Source organism: Lycorma delicatula, chromosome 1 (assembly GCF_047948215.1).
Source record: "Lycorma delicatula isolate Av1 chromosome 1, ASM4794821v1, whole genome shotgun sequence".
In the NCBI taxonomy this organism is placed as follows: Eukaryota; Metazoa; Arthropoda; class Insecta; order Hemiptera; family Fulgoridae; genus Lycorma; species Lycorma delicatula.
The window spans coordinates 326837436-326863379 of NC_134455.1; the positions used below are offsets into that span (position 1 = coordinate 326837436).

The 25944-nt window shown below is 32.8% G+C and overlaps 1 protein-coding gene across 1 annotated transcript in view; it reads right to left on the minus strand.

The window, feature by feature from the left end:
• prtp (thioredoxin domain-containing protein pretaporter) overlaps positions 1-25944 on the minus strand; it is an 82208-nt gene that overhangs the window by 21851 nt on the left and 34413 nt on the right. Inside the window, exon 5 of the mRNA XM_075382081.1 lies at positions 19815-19970. Coding sequence (XP_075238196.1) covers positions 19815-19970 — 156 coding nt within the window. The remainder of the gene's footprint in view (positions 1-19814; positions 19971-25944) is intronic.

The window sequence follows — 25944 nt, forward strand, 5'->3', positions numbered from 1 at the left end:
TATACAAATCATTTTTCCAATGTAATATTCCTCTAAAAATTCAGAATAATAAAAAGTAAATTTTAGTTTCAGAAAACCTGGTATACTTGTAACCTGCATAACTGTGTACCTTGCATCTCATCACCTATTGGATACTTCTCTTTTGTTATTCATCACAAACTTTTTGACTGAAAACACCAATCAATAAGCACTCAAATTTTAGGGGAAAAAAACAAACAATTAAAATACTATTTAGAGCATGTTTCATAAATGGGCACCATAGAATGGAACAGGCTGAAATAGAATATTTGCATAAACATGATTCTCACTAAGCATAACAGCTATGGACATAATTAGGCTTTGCCTTCATCACAGCTCATGTATTTTTAGCCAAACTGAGTAAGTTTAATAAAATATATCAATTTATCAGAAGATTCTTGATTGTAAACAGTTCTTATGAAGTAAAAGAAACCGATAAGACTAATGGCATAATAAAATGTTTTACCATATAATGATCATTTAAAAGATAACTTCACACAGTATGTTGTTAGAAACATCCTTAATCAATGAAGGCCAAAAAAAAATTGATCTATTCACATTCTTGACTAGTCTAGACACAGTAGGCAAACATAGATTATTTTGCTATGAATACTGTAAAAGTTCTTTGTACTTAAAAACTAGTGTGAATGCTATTTAAAACAGCATTCCTTTTATCCAACGTTTTACCAACCATCTACAAGACAAGCACAAACTATTAACCCATCAACCCTGAAAACAACCTGGATATTAGTATGTTAAGGTGTGGTCTTTTAATATAAAAGACCACACCTTAACATACTTCAACGTAATAAATATAAAATATATAAATGTTCAAAAACAGTCAATGCTATACTAAATAAACAGACCCAATTCAAATCCTACAGTCTCTCGACCACATTCTAAATAGGTGTCTTGTAATTTAAAAAAAAGTAAACAACAATGACACCTAATCCAAATGTGAAATAACAAAGCCAGTAACCAAAAATAATTGCAAAGATACTTCAAATGGTTTGAACAGGTTTTTAAAAAGTTTTAAAATAGAATTTGTTTGGTTTTTTATAAAAGTTTACATTTTATGTTAATATAATCACCAACTACAGTGGACAAAAACAAGAACTGATTATGTTTTTCATATTGACATATACAGTAAATATGATTCAGAAAACATTTTACAGAATATCATGGAACTAATGGCAAAATCAAAAAAATAGGTTACCACGATACATACAACTACACTAAAATATCATTCCATCAGATTTGCAAAAAAATGACACTATGCTTTCACTGACAATAAGAAAGTGTTCCAAAGATTTACTAAAAAATAAAAAAATAAAAACAATTTAAAAGTAGGAAAAATCATATTCTTGTGCAATCACAATACACTCTATTGATACTATACTTATAATAATTATGATTAACTCTTGGTAAACATATAAACTACCGCATGGCAGTATAAGGTTATACTGCCTCACAACCCTGCCAACAACATACTGCTACAATCAAAATATTCTTGTTATCAGTGGAAGAAAAAAATCAAAAAATGAAACTCCTTAATATTGAAAAGTAAATTAAATGTAAAGGTTATCCAAAAACTAACTCTTGTTATTAATTAATGCAACATGTTAAGTACATACTAGGGCGGTTCGGAAAGTAACCTCCGTTTGACTATGAATAAAAAACCTGCATAGATAAAAAGTTTTATTAAATACAACTTAAAAACTACATCTTTTAACTATTTTTCAACATAGTCACCATTTAAAACATTTCACTAATTTACAAATACCTTCAAAAATTTCAGCTGCCTGGGTATATAGCTGACCTTTCACAGCATTTTGAAGTTCATCATAGTCATCAAAGTGATAAGACGCAAGCCATTTCTTCATGTAAGTGAAGAGATGAAAATCACTCAGCCCCAAGTCAATGCTGTAAGGGGATGATCAAAAATATCCCATTGGATTTGATTCAAGTTCCTCAAACATTATGCGGATGAACGCTGTCATGAAAAAGAACAACACACCAGATGACAGCATACCGCAATAATTGTTTTTAATGGCTCATTTAAGTGTCTTCAAAGTTTCACAGTAGACTGCTGAAGTAATCATCGTACCACATTCCATAAAATCAATTATAACTCCCTTGGCATCCCAAAAAACAGCAGCCATAACCTTCCTCACTGACAAAGTTTGACTTTCTTTGACTTGCACGGAGAACTGGTATAGCCCCAAACCATCGACTACTGTTTCATTCTGACATTCACATAGGCCACCCAAGTCACAATTTTCTTCAAAACCTTTCTCCTTCTGCATCATAACATGAAAGGAAGTCTAATGCAGAGCCTGAATGTTTGGTTTGATTGATCTCTGTGAGCATTTTTGGAACCCACCGAACACAGAACTTCTGGTAACCTAATTTATCGATGACAATCTCATATAAAACCATATGAGAGATTTGCGGCAATTGTTCGGAAAGTTCAGAGATAGTGAATCTTCTATTTTCACGCACTTTTTCATCAATTTCACTGACAAGATCATCACTCACAATAGGAGGCCTACCATTCTTCTCTTCTTCATGCATGTTTGTCCTTACATTTTTTAAAATTCAGACCTACTGCCACACTACACCGTTCGTATTTGGGCCATACACAGTACACAACTGACAATGGATGTCTACTGCCAAAATATTTTATGCCTAAAGAAATCTTATGACAGCATGCACCTCATATTTTGCAGAATTTTCTGTTGCAGCACTCATTGTTTTTAGGTTATAACAAGCCAACGGACTATAGTATGTGGCTTAAATTAACACAGCTGGAAGCACACTGATTCAGAGAGTATGCTGATATGTCAATGACAACACCACTAACAGTACAACTAATGTTATGCTACACAACAGAAGTTACTTTCCAACCTGCCCTCATAAATAGTAATGATGTCATCTTAGTACAAGAGTATAGTATGGGTTTAAGTATAAATCTAGCAGCAGTAGAAAAACATCTGTGTTGCTGTTATGGATTTAATAACAATTACTGAAAATGTTTGCTTCGATTGAAAATAATGTCCAGCTGCAAAGTATGCTCAATCATAAGACCCCTATTAGTCATACACTACAAACCACTCAGAATCCATCATCAATCAATTTTACAAAGTTTACAGAGAGACTGTAATGAGTTATACAAATAATGTGTGACTGGAAGTCATGTATGACAATAATGCAGTTTCTTGATAAGTGGACAACCCAATGTCCGTGATAGAGAAGTGACTGGCTAATCAGGAGTGATGAGGTGGTATAAATAATTTCATAGTTCTGATACATTTTCTCAGATCTCTTGCTCAACTCTTCATAATCACTAATCCAAGCCTATTTTTGGTTTATGGAGGAGACTTGACCTACATGATGCATCAACAAATTTAAGCACAAGACATGATGAAATTTTTTTTTTAATTTCTCATAATATCTAAGCAACGCCTATACCACAATACTGTTACACAATATTCTGCAACAGATTGTTCAAAAGATTTTTAAGATTTTTTTTTATCGTCAACCTAAAACCTGCCAGTTCACACTAATGGGAAAACATGAACTTTTATCAGGAAATAAATAAAAACTTTAAAAAAATTAATAAATAAACTTTTAAATATCTTGACATAAAATTAAAAAATAACTTTTAATTTTTTAAGTGCTGATTTTGAAGTATGTGCCAAATTAACAGTTAAAAATTTGATGGTAGCTGTTTAAATTTGGTGCAAACTCCTAAAAGTCAGTATTTTAAGAATGTTAAGAATTATTTTTTTCAATATTTTCTTGAACTGATGAATAAAAATAACAAATGATGATGGAAATCATCAGCACCTATCTTGCTGCATATGTAAATATGACTAGAAAAATGTTAAAAACAATAGATTTTTATCTCGGTAAACCATAAAACTGTAATAAGTTCAACCATACAATTAAATTAAAATAATTACCTTTCTTTTTAATAATTTACGTAAATATTTATAAAAAGGTGATATATAAATAAAAGGTATTTATTAATAGGTGTAAAAAGGTGAAGTAATTTCTAATGCAACTTTCCCCCCCCAAAAAAAAATTAAAGATACAACAAATGGACAAAAACTAACCTATTATTACATGATTGGCAATTGCTTGGTTTTTCAATAGGGATTCTAATAATAGTCTTTGTACCTATTCCGAGTGCACTATTCTTCTACTAGCCAATTAGTTCTACACATTTGTGAAGTCTTGCTAGACAGACTAAAACAAATAGATCAAGGAAAGTTCAAGGCTTTTTGTTTATTTTTTTACACTACTTTTTGATATTATCTGACTAGCCAGACAAAATTACAGTTTATATTAGAATGAACCTCGTAATACAATGAATTAAGGAAATACAGTAAATATTGTTTACAGTGACGTACAAGAGACCAACAATTCACAATAACAAATTGTCACCGACAATCACAATAACCAATGATTAGGTAGTTCAGTGGTACTACTTGCCATCTAAATGGGTACTGTAATACAGTAACAATAATAATCATTAAAAATAATTTATTTCTACAATAAAAATAATATAATAAAACAATAATAAATAAAAATACGGTAGAGTAAAAGAAGATAAGAGAAAAATTGTAAAAATCACTTTTTCTGCAAAAAGTTGGTTATTTTGATTCGTTTCAAATATTTTGTGTTACAATATAGTTTTTGAAGGTCCTTCTAAATCAAAATAAACACTCTTTGTTTTTTCAATAACAAGTTTTGTAAAACTGAGAAACTGGCAAACTGTTTTCATTGCAGCACTGGAAGATTTGGCAGGTTGATGTCTTCATCATTATCACTATCATTACCTACATCCCCATCTATTTCTGCGTGTACTGAAGCTACTACACCATCATTTGTTACAGTTTCATAAGTTTCTAAATGTTTGTCAACCTCTTGACAATCTTCAAACAATGCATTTGACCACAATTGGTTTTGCAAACTATTGCCCCGTTTCGCTAATGATTCTTCTTTGCATGTAATGTCAGTAGAGCCTGCAGTAAAAATCCTGCATGTTGAAAGCAATTTTTTACAGTCAGTGGAGAAACCTCATTCCATGATCTTTCTAATATAATTATGGCATACAGATTCCTTTTTTTTTATCTAAATCCTGTATCATTTGTAAAATGGGTGTTTTTTGTAGTGGACTTTTACTGACTTGATCTAAGGGCTATAAGATTGCTGTTGTTTTTGGTGGTAAGAACACATAAGATTTTCGAAATGTGGATGAGCTGGGAAGTTGTCAATGAGCAGCAGTGTTTTGTCATTTTTAATCTTTAATTCACGGTCCTATTTTCATAACCAAGGTGTAAAGATATCACTTGTTATCCAAGCTTTCTTGTTACTTTTGTACATAACAGGAAGTGATTTCAAATTTTTAAAACATCAGCGTTTAGCACTTTTCCCTACAACCACAATTTGTTTGTCAGTTCCAGTCATATTTGTAGTGTTTAGTACTGTTAGTCTCTCTTTTGATAATTTTTCATTTGAACTCATTTTGTCTTTTAAACTGAAGGGTTCTTTCTGGTGTCAGTTTAAAAAAAGACTGGATTCATCAGAATTTTAGATTTTTTCATCCGAACAGTCCTCTTTTAGTTTTGGCCAAATGGTTTCTAACAATTTTCCTGACACACTAGTTGGAGCTGCTGTAGCCTCACCGCTTATTCTCCCAGACACAATACCATGACACTGAAGTAACTGTTATTTTCAAGCTGAAGTTATTTCACATGGTTTACAGAATTTTTCTGAGAAATCTTTCACCTTAGCTTGCAATATAGAGCCAGTAATAGGGATATTACTAAGCCCTCTGGTATTTAAACCATTTCAACAGTGCTTGATTTACATCATTATGCTGACTACGCCATAATGTTTTTAACTTTATTGAATTTGTTTGAAACTTTTTTCATGGTTCTTCCACATCACCGATATTGTCGAATAACCTATGCCTAATTCTTGGTCAATGTCCTTATTAGTTTCACCAGATAATGTTCACCTTATCCTCTATTGTGAATGTTTTTTTTCAAAGTTATATTTAATATACAACTGAATTATACAGGTTACGTAAAATAAAATACTGTAGCCGCACAATATGATATGCTCACACCATAACATTAATAACCCAGAATGTGCGACTGCTTCAATTTACAATAATCTGGTACAGGAAGAAAAAAAAACAAAAACTATAATATATATATATATAAGAAAAAAGGAAACTGTGACTGACTTTAACCTTCAAAATATTTCTGTAGCTACAATGTAGACATACTACATTACTGATTAGTCATTTCCATCCATCATTATAAGCAATAAAATGTTGCATTGCAATAGGAAAAATAAATCATAATAACCGATATTCACTACAAACAATGTCTTTATAAACAATGTACATACTATATTTGGGCATTAACAGCAAACCAAACCAACCAAGAGACAAGTTTTTTGTATGAAGTATTTTTTGTAATTTTATACTTGATATCATTATAAACAATACTTATTGTATAGGAGAAGAGGGTGAAATTTTTCAGAACTGTAGAATGAATATCCATGAAAATGATCATTAAGGATGTTCCTTGAAAATCATCAACCATCTGAAGGGCATTAATGAAATCAAGATAAAACTCAGCTGCATTATACTCTTGTACTTGAAACTGAATACCCAATACACATGCAGTAAAAAAAAATTGAAATTGGATATTCTACATGTTAACAATAGACCACAAAATCTGAAAAGAGGCTTGCATGAGAATTTTTGATGCAATATACAAGTGAAGAATCCTCTTCAATTATTGCTGGTGATGAAATGGCTGGTATGTAGTAATTTAATATACTTGTGTTAAACACCAACCTGGAGATGAAACACCATTCATTGGTAAGACCATTACCTCCCCCTTAAATAAATAAAATAATAAATATATAATCTCTTAAATAATGTTAATTAATAATGTTGATTAATTTTTCATCAAAAATACAATTTCTGCACAAACCTACTTTGAAAAATTCTGGAATATGTACTGTGCTATCAAACATTTAGAACAGGGCAACTGACAAAGAAGTTTTCTTGTTGCAGGATAAGTACATCCACATGATTTTATGTAACAATGAAATAGATGATCTCCAAAGATCATCTATTTCTAGAAACCAAATCAATATCAATATATTTGGTCTAGAAACGAAAGAAGAAAATCTGGTGAAAACAGTATCCATAATCAAAAAATCCTTGAATACAGATTTTAAAGAGGCCATCACTGTTATACACAGGCTTCCTTCATATAACCCAGCTATTTGCAAACCAATAATCCGACAATTTTTAAGTATGGAAAACAAACACAGAAAATTTGGGGTTCACTTACATAATAAATAAACACAGTGTTACGAACTACTAATCAATTTAAAACTTTGTAAGATGGTAGTGTTAAAAGTGTTAATTTTCTTATTTCTCACTAGGATGTTATGCCTCTATGGTTACTTGACCAGCTAGCTTTTTATTAGCTTTTTATAATCCCGCCAGCTGATTATTCCTGTCTCATTATTGTACATGCAATAATTTTTTTCATTCTTGGTAACGTGCAAGGTGAACATCTTTATTATGTTAGTACAATCAAAAATCTAATCTTGTCACAAGTACATCATTTTAACTTGACACAGTATTACGTATTTAATTCAAGTCAATAAAATGGTTACAGTTTACTTACAAATCAATGAATTCTTTATTTAATCAAAACAAATAATTGAAATCCTAGAATATTTCTAGGAAGATTGTTAACAAACAATAAATGCGGATTATCTAACACAAAATAATACAAATATAGCAAATTTGGGCTATCTTAACACAAATAAATACAGCTCTAGCCAAAATAATGTTTTTGAAGACTGAAGTGTTTTTAATGATGAAGCAGACAGTAAATTTAATAGGTTTAAGATTGTTTATAATACAGAAAAATGTCAGAAATATGCACAAAATCAGTTAAGTACAATTCAATTAATTCAGATTAAGCCTAATATTATAATTTTAAGCAAAGTTTGGCTACACAGTAAGGAACTATATTTATAGAATTGAGGCTTATAATTTATTTTGTACTATTTTCAAAGGGTGAGGTGAAATTATTGTCAGTCAGTAAAAATTTACATGTAAAGAATAGTCAGGTTTTGTTTAATTTCATAATGGCAGATTGCATAATCTCGCATATGAATGAAAATACTGCTTATTGTTGATGGATATTTACAGACACTATAAATATAGTGACCACAAACTTGTAAATGAATTTTAAAATTACTTAAATCAATAATAATTGCATGACACATCTAATAAATGGAATATACTGCAAAAAATATGATTTTGGATGCTTTACACATTAAAACAAACATTTGGAGTAAGGTTTACAAAAATGAGTTTTAAACTGCTTTAAAACACTGGAAAAATCTGCTCTACATGATAAAGAATAACCAATCAAAGATGAGAAGCCTGCAGATGAAAGAAGAGTTCAGTGCTGGGATAGAAATTATAAGTGGCTTACCTGCTCCAGAATCATAAGTGAAGTATACAGTGCACAATCTGCAATTCAGAACGAGCAAGATATGGGAGATGAAAACAACAATAAAACAAGCCACACAGAGAATCAATAAATAAAAAGGTCTAGTTAAAGGATAACTAGATCTTTTTACCTTTTAACTAGACTACCTAAAGCTTTTTAGGTAGTCTTTAAGGAAAAGACTACCTAAAAAGCTTTAGAAGAATGTGGATAAGAAAAGAACACAAACATTTGTATAACTTAGTAACATTTTAAAATAGAATAGATTCAATAGTTCAAACAAAAATAATGATTTAACTTGAATTAAAAATTAGTATTCAGTAAAAACAAAAAATTTTAAATCATAATTTTACATTTTTGTGTACTTTTGAAACATTTTTTTATTAAAAAACATAAAGGCACTATTAGTAGAACAAATAAAAGAGATTGTAATGATCCACAATAAAAGCCTTAGATTATTAATGTACTCATAAAGGGTGAGCAACATAAAAACTGAACCCATAACGTAACTGCTGCAGAATCGATAGGTTATGTTGGAATGAGATTTTATGAATGATACGGATAAATTAAATAAGAAAAATATAATTTAAATGTTGCATTTATTTACCTTATTGTTACAAAAAATGTTCAAAAAGTACAATTTTTATTTTAGCTTTTCATCAACTTTGTATTCCTCTGATGAACCGTATTTCAATCTTTGGTGAACTTTAGCTTTTAAGTTTTCATATTGCAATAAATTTTATTTTTTGTGCCATTTATTCTGATATTTCACAATTAAACACTTCAAAATACATTCTTGCTTCTTTTATGTAATAAATGATAAACATAAACAATATTTTATATAATAAAAATAAAACTTGGATTTATTTTATATTTTATTTTTTTATAGTGAACCAGAGCTTATGATTTCCTCTCTCAATTAGAATTTGACTGATACAGAGTTCAATTTTCTCTTGCTCTATGTAGTCCATTTATTATTTCAGTTACAAATGTTTAATTTTATATAATGTCATTATTATCATTTTTTAAGTTCTGTACTTATCAGGTATGACTTTATTCAATATAATTTTATTGATCTTCAATAAATCAAAAAATTCATCCTTATTTTGATCATCGTTGGATTTCAAAGGAATTTCTCTGATTAACGATTGCCATCTACTCTTAACACTGTGCCAATATATTCAGTAAACACTAACAAATGGCTGGGCTTTGAAATGACTTGCACATACTTTGACTTCTAAGATTGAGGAATAAGCATTTGGCTTATGATGATTCCACATCAACTAAATGAGACCATCAAACAAACAAGGATGGGATCAATTTTTGTAAATGAAGTCATGAAATTAAGGTGCGTATTCAATATCTCATGTAGAAAACTATCAGAAATATCAAAAAATTAAAAAACTTTTTATATCTATGATAAATATCAATTATTAATACTAATGATGATATTTGAAAGTTCAGAATTAAAATCACCAACTCCTAAAAAAAAAAAATAAATAAAATTCATTTGAAGCTTAAAAATCATAATTTTTGTGAAGTTTGCTCGCAAAATATTTCTTTCAAAAAGTCTGTAGCATTCTTTGCTATAGATAATCTATGAAAACTATTTTTATTGTAGACAAAGAATATAAACTGCCTTCATCCAAACACATTCTTGCATTCAATGGGCTATTTTACAGAAGATACTCCATGCTTGTCAGACATTTTCATGATCAACAAGTCATAACCACCTCCATTTCATTAACCAACAATAAAATTTAATATGCAATCAATAAATGTAGAAGAGATTCAAGAAACTTAAGAAAAACTGGTAATTTATCCACAATACTCAAATTGACCAATTTTAGTTTGACATAGAAATAATGAAATTCAATAATTTATTGCTTTTCTAGAAAATTAAATCATTTTAACCCATCAGACACTGGAGCAGGACCTACATGTTTTGAGTAGTGAAAACATTTAACTGATTTTCAAAAATTTTAAGTTTGTAATAATTGGCAAAAAAATTTGCTCCCTCTGACTTACTGAGCTAATGAAAAAGAGAATCGAGTTGAGGGATACTGGCGTAAAGGTACGTAAAGATACGGGAGTAAAAGTAAGAGAGAGAGAGAGAGAGAGAGAGAAAGAGAGCATATTGGATATGTGGAAGAGATTACTCCAGAGCTCCTTACTGAGGTAGTGGCAAAGGCCTGTGAGGACACTTTGTAGAGGAAGAGGTCCTGTAGAAAAGATGTCTATTGGTGGTCTCCCCAGGTAGCTGTAGCCAGGCTGGAATTCATATGAGCTCATAGGATATTGCAGTGTGCTAACCAAAGAGGAAGGGTTGAGGATATGGAGGAAGCACATATAGTACTTAACTTAATGAGAAGGCTGTATTAAAGGTGAGATAATGAATAGCAAGAGAGAAAAGTGGAGGGCTCTATGTGATTAGTTGGATAAAGATGTGTGGGGAGATGCCTTTCACATTGTTAGTGGAAAGTATGGATGGAAGCTGCCGTTGCTATCAAGTGATATGATGCAGAGGTATTTCATGAAATTATTTCCAAGGAGGCAATAGGAAGAGGTACAGGAAATTGCGGCTATGGAAATTCCTCTTTTTACACAGGAGGAATTGTTTGGTGTGTAATGAAAATGAGCAAGAGGAAAAGTCAAGGCTTGGATGATATTCTGGATGAGGTTGCGGCGGTGACGGCAACAAAGTTCCCAATACAAGTATTGTCGGTGTTTAATAAGGTTTTATTGGATGGTGTTTTTCCGCAAGATTGGAAGATTGCAAAAGTTGCATTGCTGAAGAAGGGAGAAAGGAAAGTGGATGAACTGAGTGGTTATAGACCAATGTGCCTCCTCAGCTGTATGGGGAAGCTTTCTGAGCAGATGACTGTCATTAGGCTTTTAGAAGAAATTGAGCGTGGGGAGGGTTTTAGCCTGAACTCTTGCTATCAAGTGATATGATGCAGAGGTATTTCATGAAATTATTTCCAAGGAGGCAATAGGAAGAGGTACAGGAAATTGCGGCTATGGAAATTCCTCTTTTTACACAGGAGGAATTGTTTGGTGTGTAATGAAAATGAGCAAGAGGAAAAGTCAAGGCTTGGATGATATTCTGGATGAGGTTGCGGCGGTGACGGCAACAAAGTTCCCAATACAAGTATTGTCGGTGTTTAATAAGGTTTTATTGGATGGTGTTTTTCCGCAAGATTGGAAGATTGCAAAAGTTGCATTGCTGAAGAAGGGAGAAAGGAAAGTGGATGAACTGAGTGGTTATAGACCAATGTGCCTCCTCAGCTGTATGGGGAAGCTTTCTGAGCAGATGACTGTCATTAGGCTTTTAGAAGAAATTGAGCGTGGGGAGGGTTTTAGCCTGAACCAATTTGGATATAGGAAGGGATATACAACTATGGCGGCGATAAATAGAATCATGAAGATCATTGATGAAGATGCGTCTGGGATGTGGAGAACCAGGTCCATCCCGGCCGTGGTGTTGTTGGACATGAGTAATGTGTTTCACTCACTACCATTTGGGTGGACCCTGAGTGAACTTAAGAGAAGAGGGGTTAGCCCATACTTGCAGCGCCTTATTGAAGATTACTTATGTAAACAAGTGGTGATAGGCTGTGCTGAAAGGGCCCAGATTTAGATTGAGATGCAGGCTGAAGTACCCCAAAGTTCAGTGTTGGGGCCAACCTTGTGAAATGTAGCTTATGATGGGGTTCTCCACCTGGATTATCCAGAGGGCATGTACCTGACCGGTTCTGCCAATGATCTGTTGCTGGTTATATCAGCTAAAACAAGGGATGAATTGGTGAGAAAGGGCAAAGAGGCCATGTGGATGGTACATGCCTAGTTGGAGGAGAGAAGTTTTCATTTGGCCTTAGAGAAGACCCAAGTTGTGGTTTAAGCAGGAAGGAGGCAGTTGGCTCCAATAAGTTTATTAGTAGGAGGTGTGGAGATTGTGCCAGTAGCAAGGGCAAAGTACCTTGGAACCTGGCTCAATAATAAGAGATCTTTTCAGAAAAGTAAATGAGCAGTGGCTGTGATGTGCAGGCTAATGAGCAGGATTGGCAGACCAAGTTTGGCAAAAAGGAGGCTATTGGCATCAATGGCTCAGTCCGTCATCATGTATGTGGTTCCAGCATGGAAACGAACATTGAAAAAGAAGGCTCGGAACGAATTGTTAAGCCTCCAGAGGCCCTTGGCTATTGGGGCAGTTAGGGTGTATCATACAGTCTTGACCAAGGCAGCATTGGATGCCGCCATGGGATCTTGTGGCAGACGAAATGGTGGAAACAGCAGAAGGGCAATCGAAGAGTCAGGCGAAAGGGGAAATGTTGAATAAGTGGCAGCAGAGGTGGTTCAGGAGTCAGGTGGGTAACTGGACAAGGGGGTTAATGCCGCAGATTAAGCCATGACTAGTTAGGAGGCATGGTGAAGTCAACTATGAATTGACGCAATACTTGACTGGCCACGGTTACTTTAATAAGCTCCTCTGTGATAGGAAGAGGAGGAGGTCACACACGGTGTTTAACTGTTTTAGATGGGAGGAGGCTAGGAGGGAACTGCTGGCTACTTGGTGCAGTAACACCGGATAATGTAATAGAGGCCATGTTGCATAGCCCTAGGAACTGGAAAATTGATAGGATGGTGGGTAACATTTTGAAAAGGAAGGCGATGGAAGAGTTGAAGAGGAAGAGGATGGTACCTAGTGGGGTAGAGTGTAGGGTGTGACTAGATAGCCCTGTCCATGAGGAGTGTGATGCTGAGGTGTCACACTTCTGATGAGTGAAGGGGGACTCCTGGGGTGAGTAGGAAAGCATAAAGACTGAGTCCTGATCAGAGGTCCCCTATTTGGGGGACTCTTCTGATTTGAGGCAGGCAAAGACAGTCACGGTTAGGAGACCCCTTGGGGGATCCCTGATTTGAAGCAGGCAATTGAGAGGACCTAGTCTCGGCTGACCGAGTGGTACCCCATGTAAGGGATTGCATAGCCGGTTCCGGCATTGTCGCCTGGAAGGTTAGAGGCAATGGCATCCCTAGGACCAAGTGTGCTTCTGCGGCGGGTTCAGGCTTAGGGAATAAAAAATATATACAGGATGATTCAGGAGGATAGGGCAATACTTTGACAACTCATTCTAGAGGATAAAAATAAGAAAAAAGTTCATATAAACATAGGTCCGAAAACGCTTCGTTAGCGAGTTATACAGGGTGAAAGATTTCGCCCGAGTTTCAGTTACTCCGGGTAAATTAAGGCTTTCTGAAATTCTGGGAAGGTCAATTAAAGGGCAAATTTAATTGCTTCTTATGGTTTTTGAGCTGGGAAATCCAAAAAAATAGATCTCAGAACTGTATCTCTCTTAGTTTCTAGGATATCCCATGTAAAGCGCCAAAAATGGGGTCAAAAACACATTTTTTTACGTTTGACGTACAATAACGTCAAATTGGCAATAAATCATACATTTTTTAAACATAAATTATAGAGAATTTAATTATAAGATTGATGTAAATAATGTCAACAGAAAACAAATAAAATATTAAACATATCGACTTTTATTAACAACTAAACAGATTAATTTTTACAGTAGAAAATAACTGGAGGAAGAAAGAATACTTACTGTTTTTTTATGATCATGATAAAATGCTACTTACAAGTAGTATTTCATGTGGTTTAATAACTTTAAAACATGCCACCGTTGTGTTCAATGCACTTTTCAACACATTGTACTAGTTTTGTGTTGCCAGTCTAACGGTATCTTTGCATTCCTTGATTATAGCTGCAGCGTTGAGAATGCGAGCAATCAGTTCATCGCGTGTCTACTTTTTGCTTGTAAACCTCATTTTTCAACCATCCCCACAAACAATAATCCAACTGAGTGAGGTCTGGGGATCTCGGTGGCCAATTAACCGGCCCTCCACGTCCTGAATGTGATACATTGTATTTTCTATGCAAAGTCAGAATAATGTTTTATTTACTTAAATGTAATTAGATTCTGTAAACATATATGTCATTTTACATAAGTATGCAAAATTTCACCTTTCTAAATTCAGTAGTTTTCTAGTTATGAGGTATAAGAAATTCAGTCACTGTTGCAATACGCAAAGACTATCTTCATCTTAATAGATAAATTAAAAATAAAATACTCAAGACCCATTTATTTTTTATTTTATTTTTAAAATAAAAATAAAATATAAAACCCAACTCACAAGTTTTTCTAAATTAGGTTAACCTACAATGAACTATAAAAAAAGAAATGAGCTCCAGCGCAATAATTCAGTTCCACTGAACAAAAAAATAGTTTGGTGAGCAGGAGGATCAAAAAGTTCCAGTGCAACACAGCAATTGAGTCCACAATATCCTGATGCACTTTTCTCAGTTCAACGGTATTTTTGCCCATGTATAATTACTGCTGGCTTAACCTAATATTTCTTAGTCAGTTGGAAGAGTACATACATTTAGTCATTATGTACATACATAATTTTATAAATAATTAAGTTCAGTGCCTTATTTACAGTTCACACATGCATAGAATATAGATAAATTTTTTTTATTAAACTTTTTTAAAAGAAACAAAGAAATTTTTTTAAACAATTAACACTTTTATAAATATTGTAACAAAACCAGTATAACGGATCCCTGCCAATTAAGAAGAAAGAAGTACAAAATATAATAATGAAAGGAATCCAGAAGGGGACTAAAAAGGAATTCTTTTTTCTAATGCTAAAATTTTTTTTTTTTTGGAGGCAAAAAATGCTTTGGCGTTATCATCACCCAGATCAAGCATAATGTGATTGTTAAAAATTTTAAAACAGAACAAAAACTAATATTCACTGAAGATTTACTAGTATCACATACAATGGAAAAATAAAAAGCTAAAAGCTAAAACTAGATTAAAATTAAAATATTAGAAAAAAAGAAAAAGAACAATAATCAAAACTTAAAACTAAAACCACAGATAAGACATACTAAAAGTAATATCATGTACATATCACAAATAATAGCACAGTCATATTCTTAACATTAAACAAATTTATTTAGAACAAAAGACTAAAATATAAAAAATTTAACAAGGTGCAACCCTTTACACCTTACCGATTTTGTTAAAATCGGTACGGTTGTTAAAATCTGTCTTCACGGATAGCAAAAATTAATTAGTTCTAAAAAACTACAACTAATCTGCAAATACAACAACTAGGTAAAACTTACATTTTGTTAAACATATTTATACACTGTAGGAATAAAAGTACCCAATCTACTACTTGCTTGACATTGCCTAGGATACAATGAATGTTTCTAAATAATTTGAATTTGCAACATAAGGCAGCATAACATACACAATCTAACAGGATGTGGCACACAGTTAAATGGCAGTCGCATCTTACACATGGTGGTGCATTTTCTGCTAACATCAGGTACCCATGAGTGGCTCTAATATGTCCTGTCCGCAATCAGCAGAGGACCACTTCCTCTTGGCAAATTTTCCTGTGGAAAGAATCCCATGGCCACACAGTATCTTTGATATAGCAGAGTTTGTTATCTACTGTGGCAATCCAGTCATCTTGCCACTTTGCGTGAAGTGTGAGTTTTACACAATTAATAAAGTCAGACATAGTAACACAGGTACAGAAAAGGGGTTGACTACATGTGTCTTTAGCAACAAAATCTGCACGTTCATTTACCCAGAATTCTCGTATGGCTAGGGAACCAGCAGAAACTCACTTGTGTTGCAATGATTCAACTCAGCGATTGTGTTGTATAAAAATTTTTATAAAATCCAGAATAAAAATTTTTTAAGCCTTGAAGTGCACTACACAAGTCTCTGCAAATAAGGATATTTTGGTACTTGGGATTAATGATATTCAGAGCCTTATTTATAGCATAGTTCAGCAGTAAATACACTTGTGACATCGGGTAGACCAAACATATAAGTTCTATCATTGATAAAAAATGCACAACCAAAGTACCATTGTGTTTTGATCCATCAGTAAATACTACTGCATCAGAGTTTATCTTGGAGAGGATGTGGTGAAACATTACCTGGAAGACAATAGGTGGTGTTGATTCTTCATTGTATATCCTAAGGTCAACATAAAATTTATAAGGCTGATTCCCCATAAAGGATATGAGCACAGATATGTTGGAAAAATAGAAGCTGTGTCAAAATTTATAAGGTGCAGTAGACGACGGGTACGAACATGTACAGGTGCAGTACAATATGAATGGTTCTCATAAATTAGGATTCCCAAGGACTGAGTCAAAAGGCAGGTGATTTGGCTGTCCTTTTAGATGGGCAAAGTAAGATGCTAAAAGCTGGTCTCGTCTATCACAAAGAGATGGCTCACCGCAGTCAACAAGTAAGCTTTAACAGTACTTGATCTAAAGGCACCTCTGGCAAGACGAAGGAAAGCATGATGTACACAGCATCCAGCATTTTAAGCACAGTATGACACACTGAAGAGTAGCAACACAACCATAATCTAAACAGGAATAAACTAAGGAATAATAAAAATGTATCATACATGACCCCAAATTGGCTCCCCAATTGGTGTTGCTAAGGATTACAGCATATCTAAAAGTTTGGAACATTTTGTTTTTAATTCTTTGATGTGTTTGACCCAAGTAAGCTATCAAAAAATAAACCTAAAAACCTGAAGTCAGGAAAGATAGTAATTACCTCTCTGTTGAGAAAAATTTGCAGAATAGAAGGGTCCTGCAGCTGAGAAAAGACTACACATTTTGTTTTCTCAGGTGAAAAGGTGAAGCCAGTAACCCTGCAAGCTTCAAGGTGAGATATAGTATGATGTTGTCTGTGAATTAAACGCTCCATTTTCATTCAATGAGTTGTCACTTACACTTAAAAACTCATGTGACACCTCCCCTGGACCTGACAACATTTGTCTCAGTATGCTTCCGCACCTTCCTAATCCAGCGCTACACCTATTATATACTTATAACAGTCTATTCTCCTCACAAGTTTTCCTTTCAGTCTGGTTAGAAGGCATTGTCGTACCAGTACTTAAACCTGGTAAAGGTGAAGGAAGCCCCTCAAGCTACTGCTCTATCCATACACAGATTGTATGGATTTGTTTCCATACAGTAGACATGGGAGTAGTGCAAGAGATGGTGTCCATGTAATTCCTGCATGACTTCCTTCTAGCGTCTAAGAATACCCGAAAACATACTGCTCTAGCATTACAGCACAAATCTAGGTGTTCATTTGCAGGCCTACAGTTAAATTTGCACAGTGCTTGTCATAAATTGCTAATAGTGTTTTGGCAATCAGCATTCCACTAAGAAACGGAAAGGCATCTTGGGTTTCCCAATGTTTGTGGGATATATCTATTAGCTTTGTCAAGTATCAGAGACGTAAACGAGGTAAGTTCATCAAGGATGTCTTCTCCATCATCATACTGTGATGGGAAAGCTTCATGGTAACTGTTCCAATCTGCTTTTTCAACAATCCATCTCTGTGGTCTTATATTCACCTTGTGGTAGACACCAAAAGCTATAGTAATTGGCCTGTGGTCACTGTCGTGAAGGTCATCCACAAGCAGACCAGTTAAGACGAGGGAGTAAATTTGGTGAGCAAAAGGAGAGGTCGATGGCTGACAGTGTACCAGAAGATGAGAACATCAATGTGTATGACCTACCATTCAGTAGACAAAGGTCCAAGTCTTGTCTGATTGTTTATCATATTTCCTTGACAGGAGCAGAAAGATGAGTCCCAGAAAATATGGTGGGCATTGAAGTCTCCTACTATTAACGACGTCGATGGGATTTGAGTGAGGAGATTTGATATTTCTACAGCACTGAACTCAGAGTTTGGTAGAGATACAAATTGCAGATATGTAATTTAAAGGGGACTGAGATTTTTACAGCAACAGTTGGAATGAGGGTAGCTAGTTGTAGCCTTGTAGCCAACACCTCATTCCACATAAAAATAGTAACACCACCACTCTCTCTGAATCACATCTTGCTGTAATAGATGCGTTTCTTGGAAGCACATTATTAATGATTCATGTGCACACATCAACACTCTAACATGTGGGACACCAAAGACCTCTAAAATCCCACTGAATAATGGTTATAAATAAAAGTAGTTGGATACAAAAATACAGATAAACATATATGAAAAAAATTTTTTTAGGCGATTTGGTTTTTATGAATTTTTGTTTTAAAAAATTCCAATGCCCTGCGGCCAGGCGGCTGCTCTACCATATCCTCCAGTAGACATGGTGTTGGAGAGGGGGAGATTTTGATAAATGGAAGTTGCAGACAACATCTAAGGCTAACAGATCCACTTAACAATTGTTCTTTATAATACTGTCCTCTGACACACCTACAACACATGTTGTTCCATGTTAAGAAATAACAGACCAGGGTAGGAATGTATGGGAAAATGTTTCTCATGCTCCAACTTGGGTCTGCTTCTGCAGGTAGAGGATAGGAGTATAAATACTCTAGCAAAGATGAGTTAAGATCAGTTTAAGTGAGGAGCTATTATATTGTTCAGTGAATAAGCAAGATTATGTGTGTTTGTACATGTGAAGTGACATCACAAGAATTTTGTTTGTGCAACATGTGAAGTGATGTCACAAGCATTTCATGAGGACAGTGAGAGATCACAGGTTGTTTGGTGAGTTACTATAGACAATTAGTGAAAGGATAGTGTTAAATTCATTCATAAACTATAAAGTAGTTTTATTTATGAACAGGAAAGGTATTTGCAGTCAAAGAACTTTAGTCTAATCTTATCTTCGTAGTAATATAATACTGGTTGTTATAGGTGTAAGTGTTAGCAGTCATCATAATGTCTTTTGTCAATTGAACTGAATTCTGGTTTTTGCAATTTACAAACTGTAAATAAATCCTGACGATTATTTTAAATTCTGTTTTGTATGTAATCACTGTAATAATAATAACTATTATTATTATTATTGTGATTTTGATTACTATTATTATTACTTGTTTATTATTGTCATTTATTATTATTACTGACTGATTTGTCTTCTTTTATTTACTTTCAATACTATTAAACTAATAAATTGTAATTACATAAACATTCTTAAATTGTTAATCTCTCAATATCCTGATCAAGCTGCCAACACACGACAAATATGTACTATGTAAAAGCAAAGCATTTCCAGAAAATGGAGTTTTGCTGAACCTAGATAACAGTAAAACAAAAGAAAATTCCAGCATGAGAATAAACTAAAATTAATAAATGAAGAAAAAACCTTTTTTCCATCTTGAATCCATAGAAGGGTAGGATAAGATTTCACTTCAAAACTTTGACAAATAGGTCTATGTTGTGTACAGTCAACCTTAGCAATACTGAGAGTATTATAGGATTCAAACTCTTTAGCAAGCAAATCCCAAATAGGAGCCAATTTCTGAAACATAATAGATAAAATTATTAGTTTATTATATTCAGAATAAGCTATCCAATAATCATGAATCCTTGTTATAAAGTAAGGAGCTTATATATCTTCAAGAACCAAGCAGCTGTACTACAGGTGCTCCCATAATAGGTGAGTATTTTTTTAAGAGGCCAAATCAAGGAATGATTCCTGAAACAGGACAACACTCTTTACAGTAATGTTCTATCAAAACTAAACAGTTTAACCAACTAACACTGTTAATAGCCTGAATAGTAAATTTAAGACAAACTTGTAAGCTTAATTCAGACATTTTCCAAAGAAAGTTTTTCTCAGTCTTGTATACCAATTAATATGATTATGTTTCCTCAGGCAAAGTAGATTTACCATCAATCTCAATAGTCATCAACGAGTACATGAACCATTCTTAAAGCAAATGTAATTTTTTAAATTTAAATAAGAATTTGTACACTAGATAATTTAAAACATGAAATGATTGCTTAGTGCTAGATGCAGTATGCATTAAGAGTGGTAAGCTGTACAAAATGAGAAGGATTTTCTGTCAGGCAATTGTAGAATAAATTAAAAAAAATCAAATAAAGGTAACACAGAAATACTATTATAAAAATAATGAATAAGAATACTAGAAAAAGATATAGAAGTATCTAAGGAATACAATCCTTTTAGTGAGGATAATCTCCAAGCCTGTGCAAATAATAGTGCAGATTTGTATGAAAGTACATTAGTACAAGGTGAAAGATAGAAAAGTCAAAAGAAAAAATACATTATCATATAAAATATGTATAAAAAAGATTTTAATTTATTAGTACTGGAAGACTGGAATAGCACAGTACACAATAAAAAGAAAAAATAGTTGAGTTGAGGCCAGGCCAGGCTAGTTTCAATGTAAGAGGTACTTGGGCCACCAGGTTTTCAGAACTTACTACATGTAAAATAATAACTGTAAACATCCCTTTTAAAAAATGATCATGGGTTACAACACACAAAAGATAGTTAGAGAGAGACTACACACTAGTTAGGCAAAGATTTTGGAATAGTGGATAATAAAACTAATTCAGGAGTAGAAGCACAACGATTATATAATCTACCTACTTTAATTATATTTCATTAAATTATATCTAGATCAGTTTGAAAAAAGAATGATGTAGTTTCAAGAAACCACAGGAAAACAACTAAATTATTTCTAAAGTTCATACAAAAGAAACTGAATGGATCCTGTAAGCTTCTGGTCCCAGTTCGGGCCCCATTTTGTAAGCTTGTATACTACACCAGATTTAGATTTTCTACAAAAAAAATTTTTAAAGAGTAAAAAAATGAACTTACTTATGTTGGAATTTGCAAAACAACATACTAAGACTATGCTGTTTGATAAGTTTACATCCTAATGTTGCTCTCTCGAGTTTTACAAGAAAACCAGTTACAGTAACTCAACACATCAAAAAATGTTATTAACAGCAATGGAATAATTATGCATTATTAACAAAAATAAAAAATAATAAACACATCTGACTGTACTTACGTATTAACGCCACCGCAGCTACAGCTTTATTTAAAAACAAAGTAGTCAATCGGATTTCGGTGGAAAATGAACAGTCTTTTATTAATTTTAATAAATGGTTATTTATATTTATTTTATAAATATAATTTAACCAAACTTAACCTACGCTCGCTAACCTTGACTAATTAACAGGAGTGTTTTGATTATTTAAATAATTGCAATAATTACTGAATTTATTGAATACTCTAAAAATTACGGTGTTATTATTAGTCAAGGTTAGCGAGCGTAGTTAAGTTTGGTTAAATTATATTTATAAAATAATAAATATAAATAACCATTTATTAAAATTAATAAAGAGACTGTTCATTTTCCACCGAAATCCGATTGACTACTTTGTTTTTAAATAAAGCTGTACCTGCGGTGGCGTTAAAACGTAAGTACCCATCTGACTTAGAACACCCATAATTAGTCAACTTGAAATTCGTAGAACCCCTATTATTTATCTACTTGAACATATCAGAATTTCACAATCATCAATACTTATATTATTACGGAATTGGCCAATCCGAAATTTATTCTAATTATAATTTTGAACATAATTTGTCATTATAACATATAAAAATTTTAATAGTTTTTTATAAAAAAAAGTCAACGGATAAGTAATTTCCTAATGAATTCATTATGCATTTTTTACGGTGTGGGCATTCTGAACAGTCACTGCACTCAAACTCACCACAACGAATTCCAACACAAACTGCGTCTTTCCGATGGTCTCACCGGTATAACCTCACCACCATTTCTGAGAATTACTCAGTCTGTGTGATGCGTGTACGCACACTAACGAAACGCATTCTGTGGGATAACTTTGTTCAATTTGCAAATATGATGTCATACTACGATAAAAATTTTATTTTTAGAAAGAATGTGCGATAAAATACGAATCATGCCGTGATTTTCCACAATCAGTCTTTGAATAAATCCTTTTAACCTTGCGTTTTAAAATCGTCCGTCGACGTAATAAAAAATTTATAAAATAAAAAGTATAAAATGCAAATAAAGTAACCAACTTAATTAAGCCCTAAGAGCCTATTTGGTCAAAATTTATATCGGTTACAATCCTTTTAAAAGATTAGAAGGAACATTAGGCTGAAAAGTAAATACTATTTTTTAATCACAGATAACAAGATGTACTACAACTGGTGAAAAAACAGATATAAAAGATTAAAGTATTAAAAAAATGCAAAAGATGATGAGGGCAGGATACTGTATAGTTTTTTTATTAACATTATCAAAGTAGGATTGACTTAATGAAAACTATAACGAGTAGAGAAAGTTATTTCTAAAACAGTATACAGAGAAAGAGCATTTTGCAAAAGGATAATTATCAGATGAGATTGGATGTGGAAAAGAGAAGATCTCAAAACAGAGTCTATTTTGGGATGAAATTTTTAAACTCACACAAGAAAGTGGGAATAGATAACATATAAGAAAGTATAACCTTCTTCAGAAGCAAGACAAAATAGCTTATACTGATCAATAATTAAAATTTATGAGGCTGGAGAAGTGCTGTATATGATTTTAATAAAAAAAAATAATTACCACGGTTTTATTAGAAGAATTACCACAGTAAGAGTGTAGCAGTAAATGAATGTTCAAAAACGCTTCATTTTTAGCCAGTCTGTCTGTATACAAAGTCTGTATATTTAAATACAGTAAATATCGTTTATAGTAACCTCCAAGGAACTGACGATTTTAGATCATTATAACCGATTACAATAACCGATGTTTAGGTAGCTTAGTGGTAGTACTTCAATATGCTCTCTGCATAGGTATTGTAATACAGTAAAGTAATAATCATTAAAAATAATAATTTATTTCTGTAATAAAATAATATAAAAAAACAAAAATATCCAAAAAACAAAAAATATCCATCCTCTACTTTTACAGTAGAGTAAAAGAAGACAGAGAAAACAAAGTGTAAAAATTATTTTTTCTACAAAAAGGCTCTTATTTTACTTTGTTTTGAATAATTCATGTTGTAATATAGTTTTTGAGGGTACTTTTCTAAATCAAAACAAACACTCTGTTTCTTCATTACCAAGTTCTATAAAACTGAGAAACCAGCAAACTGATTTCATTTTCCGCTAAAACTTCTGGAAGATTTAACAAGTTAACGTTTTCATCATTGTCGCTATCATTACCAATTTTGTATTGGTAAGTTTTGTATTTTGTCATTACCAATGTCTCCATCTATTTCTGCTAGTACTCAAGCCACTACATCATCTGTTAAAGTTTCATGCGTTTCTAAATCTTTGTCAACCTCTTGATAATCTTTAATCAACACATTTGACAATGATTGGTTTTGCAGACTATTTCCCCATTCCGCTAAAGATTCTTCTTCGCATGCAACATCATAACTTCGCCAGCCTGTGGTAAAAATACATGTTGAAAGCAATTTTTTACAGTCGGCAGAGAAACCTCATTCCATGATCTTTCTAATGTAATAATAACAAACAGAGTAATCTGTATTTCCTTTTTTGATCTAAATCCTGTATCATTTGTAAAATTAGGTGTTTTGTAGTGGACTTTTACTGACTTGATCATGCCTTGATCTAAGGGCTGTAAGACTGCTGCTGTTTTCAGTGGTAAGAACACTAACTTTATACGTGAAAGATTTTGAACATATGGATGAGCCGGACAATTGTCACTGAGCAGCAGTATTTTGTCATTTTCAATCTTTAATTCACGGTCCTATTTTCATAACCAAGGTGTAAAGATATCACTTATCATCCAAGCTTTCTTGTTACTTTTGTACATAACAGGAAGAGATTTCAAATTTTTAAAATATCAGGGTTTTAAAAACGTTTCCCTATAACTAGAAATTTTTGTCAGTTCCAGTCGTATTTGTAGTATTTAGTACTGTTAGTCTTTCTTTTGATAATTTTCCACTTGAATTTATTTTGCCTTTAAACTGAAGGGTTCTTTCTGGCATCAGTTTAAAACAAAAACCAGATTCATCAGCATTACAGATTTTTTTGTTCGAATAGCTCTCTTTTAATTTTGGCCAAATGGTTTCTAGTCATTTTTCTGACACACTAGTTGGAGCTGCTGTAGCCTCGCCGCTTATTCTCTCAGACACAATACCATAACACTAAAGTAACTGTAATATCCAAGCTGAAGTTATTTCACGTGGTTTAGCAAATTTTTCAGAAGAATTGTTAGCCTTAGTTTGCAATATAGAGCTGCTAATAGGAATATTACTAGCCCTCTGGTATTTAAGCCATTTTAAAATTTTTAAATACATCATTAAGTTGACTAGACCATAATTTTTTTGATTTCATAGAATTTGTTCAAAATTTTTCTTAATGTTTTCAAGGTTCTTCCACATCACCGATATTGTCGAATGATCTACATCTGATTCTTGCACAATGTCCTTATTAGTTTCACCATTCTCTAACCACCAGATAATGTGTGCATTTTCCTCTATTGTAAATGTTTTATGCAAACTCATAATTAAATCACTATTAAATTTATTACACAGGATACGTAAAATAAAATACTGTACCCACACGATATGATACGCTCACAGCAAAAGATTAATAACAATTGAATGAGGCTGATTCAGTTTACAATAATCTGGTACAGGAAGATGATAAAAGAAAAACAAGAACTACATATATGCAGGCAAAAAGGAAAAGGTGACCGGCTCATTTCAACCATCAAAATATTTCTATACAATGTAGATATTACTGATGAGTCACTTCCATCCATCATTACAAGCGATAAAATGTTGCATTGCAGTAGAAAAAATAAGTCATAATAACCAATATGTCACTACAATCGATGTAATTATAAACAGTATACATACTGTATTTATGTATTAACAGCATACCAAACCAACCAAGGGAAATGTTTTTGGTCACTAAATCTGACATGTCATTATATCCGATGTCACTATAAGTGATATTTACTGTGTACATATATATACATATACACATCAGGCGATATTTACGTATGGAAAGAGCTTTATAGCATATTTAAGAGGTATTTGGAAGCAGAAAGAAATGGGGTTCTACATAGTTAAAAAAAAGAAAATCTATATTATGGTGGGTTTTAAATTTTTGTTCGCCATACTGGATCCACCATATTGAATCAAACTTAATATTTTTAAATAAAAGGTGGACATATGACACATGATTTAAATTAAAAATTTTACAAGAAAATAATGGTGAGACCAGTTTTTCTGTTAATGCTTTTATTATAGAGGCATAAGCATTTAAAGTTGTAATGGTAGAAAAATTGTGTTAACAATAAAACGAGGTAAAATGCACTGCATGAACAATATTATTGCATTTTACACTCAGAATGCATACAATAAGGAACTTTAAACAGTGCTACAATAACTAATAATTAACAACACAAAAACAAATTAAACAGCTATACCAACTGATATTATTTACTTTAAATATT